At 35.4% G+C, this 11,498-nt stretch overlaps 1 protein-coding gene across 4 annotated transcripts in view; it reads right to left on the bottom strand.

The window, feature by feature from the left end:
- Nucleotides 1-287: 287 nt before the first annotated feature.
- The window catches only part of LRRIQ1 (leucine rich repeats and IQ motif containing 1), a 172,978-nt gene continuing 161,767 nt past the window's right edge, over nucleotides 288-11,498 (bottom strand). For all 4 annotated transcript variants that reach the window (XM_014568997.3, XM_075932613.1, XM_075932608.1 and 1 more), the window contains one exon: nucleotides 288-4,997. In XM_014568997.3, coding sequence (XP_014424483.2) covers nucleotides 4,867-4,997 — 131 coding nt within the window. In that variant the 3' untranslated portion in view covers nucleotides 288-4,866. The remainder of the gene's footprint in view (nucleotides 4,998-11,498) is intronic.

Here is an 11,498-nt window from a genome sequence, read left to right as displayed (position 1 = left end):
AATAGGGAAATGCGCGGGGGATTTAAATATCCCCCGCAGCATTTAAATAAAAATGTCCGCCACTTTTTTCTGGCTTTTAGAAAAGCCGGAAAAGAGCGTCTACACTGGCCCCGATCCTCCGGAAAAAGCACCCTTTTTCAGAGGATCTTATTCCTACTTCAAAGTTTCTGAGAATGTATTCAATATATTTACTAGAGGAATTCGTAAATGGATATTCACATTAATTTTTTCTTCCTTATTAACAGAACATAAAGAGAGAAAAAAGCCTTACATGGAAATATCGATAGACTGTTGTCAAGAGTGCTGGTGACCAATATGGGCAGCAGAACTTCCAGCAGACTCTGCCCTGGGATTTTTGTTGATCTGGGTTTGCTAAGTCACCAATCGGAAGAGGAAAGTTTTCAGTATCCAGGGTCAGAATTAGTCTCTGTCAGCATTTTCTCAACCAACACACTCCTGCTCTGACTTCAGAAAAGATAACTGGTGCCTGGGGAAAATTTTCCTTGAAAATACTCTGAACATGTTCTTAACTAGGACATATTTTCTGATGCATACAGGAAGAAGCATCTGACACCTTTGTGATATAAAACAGTGGTTTTCAACTTTTTTTCCTCCAGGTATGGACCTCTAAAAACTTTCAAATGGAGGTGATGCCCAGGCATCCTCAGCCCACCTCTTGGAAACCACTGTTGTAAAGAACTGGGTCCCAATTAATAGTGGAAAAGATGGTATATCTCATAAATATGCTGCCATATGTAGAGCTCTGCGTGCATACAAATTCTACCTGAAGATGCAGATATCTGAAGATAGACATTGGGATACGTAGATCCACATGGCTCTACTTACAAAAGATACTGCTGCCAGAGATTAGTTCCAAAGGTGGGAGTGCACCTGTATTGCCAGCCCCACCCTGAGCCATGTTGTCTCCTGTCTGGGATCATACAACCTCACTGGCAGCTGGGCTGGGAGCAATACCAGGAGGAACTGCCAGCATGGACAGCTGGCTCCTAGAAATGATGAACTATGTTCCCCTCTCTGTTAGCAGCTGTGCTTCTTGGGATAGGAGCCCTGTGCATCTGCGGATCCTGATGTCTATCTTCATCCCAGGGCAGACATTTGTACTTATTCATATCAGACATTACAAAGTTGTGCACCATCCACCATAAAATGTATGCAGTTTAAGAGAGTGATTCAACTCCAACTGAAATCAATGGAAATCTTTTCATTCCTTTAGTGGGAGTTGGATCAGATCCCTTTGCCCATATTTGACCAGATGTAGGGCACCTTTGATGTTCTAATCATCAGATGATAGAGCTCTTTGAAAAAAGCAAATTGTAAACTCTGATAATACAATGTAATAGTGAATGATGTAGTAAAGGCTGCAGCATATTTTAGCGTAGTTCATTCTTGACTTTTGGATGGATATACTATTTAAACTATACCACAACATGCTAATTTGTGGAATAGCTGACAAAATATAATACTGTAACAAATAAGAAGGCTACAAAATTCTGTCATTGCGAAGTTCTTGCCCATACATTATGTTGTGGAGCAGTTAAGACAAAACTACCCTTTCTTATCACATAGTTCAAGTCTTAACTGAGGATGCTAAATCAGTTGGCATAAAGAGCTTTCTTTTTATTCATGCTTGGAGATGGTTCTTAACTTTTCAAAATTTGCAGTGCTGCTCTGATGAAAGTAGGAACAGTTCCCCTCTATATCACATGAAGTTTGGGATAAAAATCTCTTTTATTTCTAGCCACTCTTACATGCGCAGGAGGTGCAGATTACCATCAGATACATTCATGGGGGTGAGTCAGATCACTATCTATTGCTAGATGTTACATTTGGACCTTTGTTTTAGCTGATACACACTAAACATATAGTCAGACAACTACTTGATGACTGTACAGCTGCAGATACTGAAAACCATACTATTTTAGTGATGAAAGTTGTTCCTGCATTCTTGATTATATAATGGTAGTCATAGTTTTCAAATTTGGTATCTACATGGCATCCAGTGGCACATTTTGATCTTCAAATTAGCAGTAATTATCTAAAACAGATAACTGATCAGGTAAGTACCACTTTCTGCATACATATAAAAGAACTGCATACTGTACATCACATACAGGCATGTTACATCCTTGTTTACGATGAATAGTAGCTTACTGCACAGGCAGTTTCATCAATAAAATTCTGTTAATCATGAATAAGGTAACTGAATAAGGTAATGGAACATGCTCCATGTCCTTTCTTGGTTGCTCCAGAAATCTCTCAGATTTATCCAGTAAGTAGCAGCTACGTGTGAATTCAGTTGTATTCCCATCACTAATACAGTCTCACACAGTGAAGGAGGAACTGTCTCCATTTCTTGAGGTCTCAATGCATACGGGGACACAGTTAATCCAGGATCTCCCTTCTTGTTCCTTCTGACATGCCCTTCAGCTTATGACTAATAGGTTCATCAGCCCTCCTGCCCTGACCAACTAATTAGCTGCATATCTCCAGTCAGCCTTTTCCAGGGGAACTGACTGGTTTCTAAGTGATCAAAGTGCTGGCTCACCAGTTACTTTCCAGCATTGTGTCACATTAGCCTTCATTATGAACAGAGAACTCTGGGAAGTAAGCAGCAATTAATTTGTCTTACAATTTCAATGACAAAAATTAGCATGTAGATTTGAATTAGAGAACAACATTTTTGTTCCTTTAAATAGCAAGGCAACTAAATAGGAAGAGATCAGCTCCATGACCCAAAGCTTTGCATAGGAATAGTAAAAGTCCTTAAACATCAATATTAATGTAGCTTTCCTATGGAATGTTGACAGTAAGGGAATATCTACATAGCAATATTATTTTGGAATAACTGACTTTATTCTGAAATAACACAGTCCACATCTACACTACAAGCAGTTATTTCCACATAATGTCAAAATAAAATTGAGCTGGAGGACTTCTTACTCTGACTCCCGTAACTCTCATTTTATGAGTAAGGGAAGTTGGAAGGAAGAGTGTTCTTTCTCGGACTTCCTGCTGTGTAGGCAGTGCCAAACGCTGAAATAAACTATTTCAACTTAAGCTACGCAATTGAAATAGCTCAAGTTGCATAGCTTATTTTGGCTTTAGCCCTGCTGTATAGACATGTCCCAAAAGATGATAAAGTTAAGTATTTCCAATCCATATTAACTTGCGGATGTTAAAAATAACAACATGATGGATACTTCAGATAGCAATGTCATATGGAAGTTACACCGTGTTCCAAAAACAATAACATAATAATTTATGTTTTCTTTATTAACTGTGGTCTCACCTCAGTATCTGTTTGTAGAAATTAAGGCTTCGCAAGAAAGGATGAGACAAAAGCAAACAGATGAGGAAACACCAAATACTTGCTTTTTTATATCCAATTATCAGTTTCCACTCTTTGATCAGAAACAGTTTAAAAACTGGAATACAAAGCAAACAGCCTTTTCTCCCTGTCTATGGATGAACATAGAGATAATTAAAACCAATAAGAGTTATGCACCCATTTTAAGTATGCTAAAGGCAAACACATTATTTCTCAGGCTTCCTTCATTAAAACTGCATCACACAGCTTTGATGTATGTACCCATTAGTGTGAACGAGACTAACTAATTATACAAATAGAGACTGCCTACCATTGACTTAGAGAAGTAATATTACATTACCCCAGGAGAAAATGTCAGGGTGGTAAATTAAATTTTCCACTGGAAAAAATGTTAGAAATCCTTGAAAATATAAAACATTAGCAGTTTGCCATAGCATCACAACAGAACAGTGCTAACATAATTTAGCATTAGAATTCATATACATATCTCATATTGCTAGAAACAGATACTAGTGTTTTATAATCTTCTATTGCTCTATGAATTTCCACAGGTTCTTCAATAATACATACAAGTATACTTTTGTCAGGATGCCATTTTTGGCCATTAGACTTCACAACACAGTTCAGAAGCATAAACATGATGGCTGTGTCTAGATTGGAAAGTTTTTCTGGAAAATCATCTGCTTTTCCGGAAAAACTTGCCAGCTGTCTACACTGGCCGCTTGAATTTCTGGAAAAGCACTGACGATCTACTGTAAAATCATCAGTGCTTTTCCGGAAAAACTATGCTGCTCCTGTTTGGGCAAAAGTCTTTTTCCAAAAGACTTTTGCGCAAAAGGGCCAGTGTAGACAGCATAGTAATGTTTTCTGCAAAAAAGCCCCGATCGCGAAAATGGCAATCGGGGCTTTTTTGTGGAAAAGCGCGTCTAGATTGGCCACGGACGCTTTTCCGCAAAAAGTGCTTTTCCGGAAAAGCATCCTGCCAATCTAGACGTGCTTTTCTGAAAATGCTTTTAACGGAAAACTTTTCCGTTAAAAGCATTTCCGGAAAATCATGCCAGTGTAGACGTAGCCGATATGTATTATTATTCTACTACAAGAAATCAGTACTTAAGGTTTTAACATACATCCTCAATAATAATCATGACTCATTATTGAATTTATACATCTAAACTAGTTGTTATAAGTAAATCACATTATAGTAACAGAAGTTAACAGAGTCTATATTCCATACCACATAAACACATAAGCAACTAGAAATACAAAATAAGATATGTATAGAATATAGTCACCAGAAAACAAAAAGAAAACAAAAAACTTGCAAAACACACGGTAAAATGAATCTAACAGTACTCTGAAACTTTTTATCCAATTGGTAACTATATATATATATATATATGAGAGAGAGAGAGAGAGAGAGAGAGAGAGAGAGAATCCTAAAATAAATGACAATCACAGACCTCTTGAAAAGAAACAGTTCTCCATATATTTTACATGTTGAAGTTTCAACTAATTCTTCAAATTTTTTTTGCCTTTTTCTTGCCACTTCCCCATCCCCCACTGAGCTGGACTGGATGGTCTCGAAACGATATCCTCTCTTTACAAAATGGACGCGGGTGTGTTCTTTCTGAAGCAGATAGGTCTTTTGCTATATGACCAAACAAATGACATGAAATATGTGACCAGTTCAAAGTAAATTACTTTTAATGCAATAAAGTAAAAATTCTTTCATCTAATTATCTAATTTGATTGTTTATATGTTTGCATAGCTTATGTCTTATATGTTTTTCCTTCAAAGAAATTTCAAGTTTTAAAATAAGCTTTTATCAGTGTGAATATAGTACAGTATTTGGAAGAAACTGCAAAATTACTAGACACAGGCAATATAAATAATTCTTCAAAATTTCCCTACTTCACGTTTCCCTACTTCATATTTTGAAATTATTTTAGAGACTATGCACAAGATACATTAGAGAAACAAGACATTTTTATAATTAAAGATGATTTATAATCATACACAAAAGCAAGTTTACAGGTTTATCTTTTCATTTGATTACTATTTTAATACATCAATACAAATACAATGAGTCAGATTTTCCCTAACTGAATTAAGGGAAAATTTGCCATTAGCTCTGATGAAGTAGAATTTGTCCCAAAAGAATATATATAAAGACATTGCACCCCCAAAATTTGAAATCCTAGCAAATCATTATATAGTCAGTAACATCTATCAAATACCTAAGCCCTGGTCTACACTAGGGAATTATTACAAAATAACTCCCCTTATTTCAAAACAGTAAGTGAAGCATCCACACTACCAAGCCTGTTAGTTCAAAATAATAAGTTGGTTATTTCAAAATCTGTACTTCTTGGAGAATAATGCTTTTTTCAAAATAGTTATTTCGAAATAGCGTTTGCGTGGATGCTTCGCTGCTGCTATTTCAAAATAACTACTTCCCAGAAGCAAAATGCAGGACAAAACACGGCTACATTTCTATCACTATTCTACTTCCCAGAGTAATTCGAAGCAATTACTCCCCCCAGTATTTCCTGTTGCTCTAAGTTGAAGTAGTGGGTCCACAATAACGGAGTCTGACCCAGACTAATTTTGAGGCTTCTCCATAGAGGGGACACACTATTTCGATTTTGTTATTTTATGGAGTTATTATTTCAAATTTAGTTATTTCAGAATAATTTTCTAGTGTAAACATGCCCTCAGTAATGAAACTACTGGTATCACCAAACAAGCAGCTTAAGACAAGATGAGTAGTTTCTCCTTAGTCAAGAGAGTAATATATCAAGTGTGCCAATATAGATGTAATTTTATTTTAAGAAAATCAACACTTCAAAGAAATGTCTGTCTGTCTAAAATTCTCTAATATTCTGCTCAGCACATCTTACATTGTGTAGTAAATCCTTAGAGAGGAAAATACCAAAAATAATGCAGTTGTCTAAGGTCTTTATTACCAAGCTATGAAGTTAAGTAAGCATAATAGAATTGTACAGGTGTCTTTCTTGCCAGTTACAGAACCTGTTCTAATTTATCCATTTCAGGTAAATTGTTTTCAATACTTTTAATTAGCTGCATTTAAGCTAATCACAAAGATTAGAAATGAAAAAGGCCTAGCAGCTTAGCCAAAACATGAGTAGACCCTGTGATATATGTGTAGTCTATTTTACACATTTTAAGTCCCAAGCAATGGCACTCTCATTACTTCCCCTTAGAGCATATTCTATAGAGTAACAATATCTCACTGTCTCAACATTTCCCTTTTGTAATTTTATCCCATTGTTTCTCTCCCCCTATGGAAAGCCATGTTTCTCTTTTCTTGATATTTTTACTCTTCAAGTATTTTTAGTGTGTCCCTCATTTTAGTAGTGGCTTAGCCAATCTACACATATGTAGCCTATTTAATTTTTCATCGCAATTATTTTCTGATACTACTTAGAGCAGATGTGGCTATGGCCCCAAATACACTAGGTCATTTTATCAATGATAATAATGGTAGCAAATTTTTAGAAGGCGTTACTTGGATATACAGGACCTTTATTCGGTAGCAAGGAATTACGGTATTTAATCATTAATGGATGTTCATTGTGAACTTTCAGGGTATTCTTTAATTAGAGACATAAATTACTCAAAGAAGATACTCCAAGCTGACAGCAGTAGAGTGGGGAATTCAATAGTTTCTTTGGTGACATTTCAAATTAAGCTAATAAAACAATAGTGTTAGGATGTTTCTCTCTCAACCGAAAGGGAGTCTCTGAAGTTGGAAAATACTGTTACTAAAAAGACACTAAGAATTAAGAATAGGGAACATGCTTTATTTATTTATTTGTGAAAAAGAGGAAGTCATTGGTAGAAACTTAGACTGAAAAAAATTGGGGGCTATTGTATGTATGTGATAGTCTTCCTACAGCATTTCTCTTATAATCTGTAGCACCACCAATGGATGAAGATGAAGACACTATTTAAAAAAATATTTTTACTATACATCTTTCTCTTTTTGGCCTTCGTCACTTCACATTCCTTTTATTGGGGGGTAGGGGAGGGAGGGAAAAAACATACCAAAATGGTTCTGGAAGTTCACCCAAAAGGGACAACATTAAATGGAGTAAAACCTGAAATTAATCACACCCTACTAGTAGCACTGGCTGCTTATGAATGTCTATATTATTTAAATTTGATTTCTAGTCAAAGGGCTCCAGAAATATTTGCACGTAGAATTTTCTATTTTTCCACATATAAATGTACATAATTCATTAGAAGGGAGAGTACTATATTTCCCTTACTGTGAAGTATTATTCTGAAATGATAATGTAAGAATTTCTTCCAGTTTGGTGCAATTTGCTACAAGATCATTGTTAAAGTTTTACAAAATTATTGAACTATATCTTTTCATTTGGACAGAAAGGAACCATGTTGTACTCCAACAAAAATTGTACATGTGCCCAAATCCCCAAAAGCATTTCTGATTTTAATAGACTATTATATTTTTGTAAATATGAATTTAATCATTTTTAGAGTTTGTAAACTGTGTTGACAAAATGTTGTATTACAACAATCTATGATTTACATTTGTGGGAAGAATGACGGACTTCAAAAAGTCTACACAGTTATACAATAGTACAGAGTAGTACTAAACTCCCTCAGTCTTTTGATGGTTTTGCAGGTTTCCAGAAAATCCTACATGACCAGATTCACTGATATTATATTCAGTGAAGCACAGAGAGGGATCTGGAAGGGTGCTAGTTGTGGCTCTCTGATTATCCACCCTGTGCCTTCATAAATGACAAGGTCCATATACAGGGTGCAAAGAGTTGCTCTTTTGTGGCTAAAAAAAACCAAAACTAAATCTGAAGGGAAAGATTAGCCAAACTAATATAAAATCCCAAGAGTTTAGGGAAGCCATAAGATAACGATACACCAAGACATTTAACCACTATGTGCCTCAGTTTACCCAGTCTGTAAAATTGAATAATGATCCTGACCTTTGTGAAGCCCTTTGAGCTCAATCAATGAAAAACGCTAGGTAAAAAATAGGCATTATTATCATCATTATTATTATTACTACTACTACTACCAGCAGTCCTAGAAGAGGGTCTAAAGACTGAATGGATAGGGAGATTAAACAACCTTATCATACCTAAAGGTTGTCCCTTGAACACAGATTCAAGTCAGACTGGCATAATACAGTAAAGGCTATTCTTTTCTATATCTATTCTAGACTGACGGAGCTGCCTATACACACAGAACATTACTACTAATTTATACATTAATCATAACTGAAAGACTGGCCCCTGGGATTGTGTGATCAATGCCAAAGAGACAGTCTGGGTAGTCAATGAAGGAGTTAGCCTACTAAGAAAAGTACCCAAATTTTATTCCAGTCCTTCCTGGAGATGAATGTAGAAACAACTTGTGGGGAAGAAAAATAAAGAAAAACAAAATGCAGGGCTCCATTGCAGAACTAGGAATTATCTAGACACAACGTAATGCTGTAATAACTATGTTGGTTGTATTGTGGGAGGTGAAGGGAGAGGAAACAGGGACAAAACAAGAATGGTGAGCTAGAGGAAGATGACCAATTGGAGCTACCGGAGATAAAGCCTTTAAAGATCCCTACTAAATAATACATACATTTGAATAGTGTATTCTATTTTTCAAGGTGCTATAGCAAACATTAACCTCAATGGAGCTAATCACAGAAGAACTGCATGGTCAGGCATTTATCAATTGCAAAACTATTCTGTGAGTCTTCAGCTGTTGTCTTTGTACCCCTCTTCAATGTCAGATCATACATATAAATGATAATTTACAATCTTTCCAAGATTAGTTATAATTATTTCTGCTGAGTTTACCAATGATATCTAAAAGTTTCTATTATGTGACGATGGGAACCAGATAATAGCTTCTTTTCTCTAAACTGAAAAATATTGCACTGAAATGAGTGGACAATGTATCAGTATATGACTGAATAAACAAGGAATTTTAAAAGAGAATTTAAGCTGACAAAATAGTTGGTGGCATTTATATTCATTGTTTGCTAAGGTTAGGTAAATAAAAAAAATGATTAATTATAGTTATACCTTCATTTTGTGTTCAATACATTAAATTTATTGGTTCCTATCCAAAGGCCACTAGAGTCAATGGAAAGACTCCCCTTACTTTAGAGGGCTTCAGATCAGATATTTTTGTTGTTAAACAAATACACATGACAATACAAACTATAAAGCAAAACAACAGGACTGTATTGGCATTTGTTTGGCAATCACAAGAATACCCTTATTAATAATTATGATTAGCATTCCATTTAAATAGAATACAACAATTCTATTAAATAGAATAATTATACACTGTGTTAAATTGTAACATTTAGCCAAGTGGGAATAAAATTATGAAGAAATCTTAAGTAAGAAAGTTACTTAACTCATACTAGTCATACTTCTAACACTGTAAAGCTGTTATTGAAAATGATTTGTTTATAGTAACACTATGTGTTTTTGGCTATGTGAAGAAGTCTCAAAGAAATTTTCAGGTGCCTGTATGCACCAAACAATATTTTTGTTTAAATATGTGCTGAAAGCATCTCTTGAGTTTGGTTAGAGTGTTCATATTTTCAAGCAGTCACTTCTCTGATGTTTAATCTGTTTTCTGCTAATGATTCGTTCTGGTCTTTTTTGGTTAAATCCCTGGTTCTTTTAACAAATGTCAAGGTTTACATATGCTCTGTTTGGATAAGTAATGCAATATGTAAAATGCTTTGAATGAAACTCTTGGTATCTAGAATAAAACCTTTGTTAAACAAGTTATGTTAGAAATTTAATGATGTATGGTAAGACGTCATAGGATTTTCATCGATATACCTAACATGTTGTCTGGGTATATAATTCATTTTAAAGTCCTTACCATATTGTATTGCTTAACAGCAAATACTGCATAAGAAAGCATGAAGAGAAGAATTCAACATTTTAATGAAAGTGACCAGAACAAATCCTTAGCAGCAAAGCGTTTTACATCAATTTAAGCTCTGTGAATGAGTTAAGATTCATCAAGTTTAGCAATGAGCTAGATGCTACAATTTAACAGCAGTTGCTTTTTAATGTTATTTCTTATGTCCACATTGAATTTATACTCACCAGTTCTTTTGAACTTTAGTTGTACCATTTAATTTTTTTCATAAATAGAAAAATATCAGTGGAGAAACTAAATAGAAAGCTCTGAGGGTGAAATTCTGGACATTTTGAAATCAATTGGAGTTTTAGAGCAGGATGAGGATTTTACCCCAATTTATAATGTATCTGTTATTTCAAAAAATAGATGTTGTATCTTCCTTAAATACACATTTTTAAAACTAGTTCAAAATGGCTTTTTAATACTTTAACTGTAATTTCCAATTTGATCAATTTCCTTGTATTATTATTTCACACTTATTCTGTAGTACAGGAGTGGGCAAATTCAGGCCTGTGGGCTGGATCCAGTCCACAGGGATAGTCCCTGGTGGGCCTCCACCACAATGTTTACCTGTGCCTCTTCAAGAATCAGGATCGCAGTTGTGGTTGGCTGCAAACTGCAGTCCGTGGCAAATACAAGTGGTGTCCCAGTTCGTGGCACTTCCTGCCACTTTCATTGGCCGCGAACAGTGATTCGCGGCCAACCAGAGCTGCAATCCTCCAATACCTGCTGAGGTGCAGTAAACATAGTTGTGGTGGCCCACCAGGGACTAACCCTGTGGACTGCAGTTTTTTTATTGTCCACTCCTGCTGTAGTAGCAGCAATAATCCTTTTTTTCAAACTGATAAAAGACTTTTTAAAACACCTTTTCTTATCCAATATTATAACATAAATGAGACCATACATTTAGAATTTTATGTAAAGAACAAAGCCGAGGAAAAAAATCTCACTGTTGCAGTGTCACTGTGACACTGTGGCAAAAAAAGAAAACATGATTCTAGGATGCATTAACAGGATTGTTGTAAGCAAGATATGAGAAGTAGGTCTTTTGCTCTGCTCTACAATGATTATGCCTTAGTTGGAATATTGTATCCAGTTCTGGGTACCACATTTCAAGAAAGAAGTGCAGAAATTGGAGAAGGTCCAAAGAAGAGCAACACAAATGTTTAAAGGTCTAGAAAACATGACCTATGA

This window comes from Pelodiscus sinensis, chromosome 1, assembly GCF_049634645.1.
Source record: "Pelodiscus sinensis isolate JC-2024 chromosome 1, ASM4963464v1, whole genome shotgun sequence".
Lineage (NCBI taxonomy): Eukaryota > Metazoa > Chordata > Testudines > Trionychidae > Pelodiscus > Pelodiscus sinensis.
The sequence above is the reverse complement of the archived record's forward strand: the minus strand, read 5'-3'. Positions and strand labels throughout refer to the sequence as shown.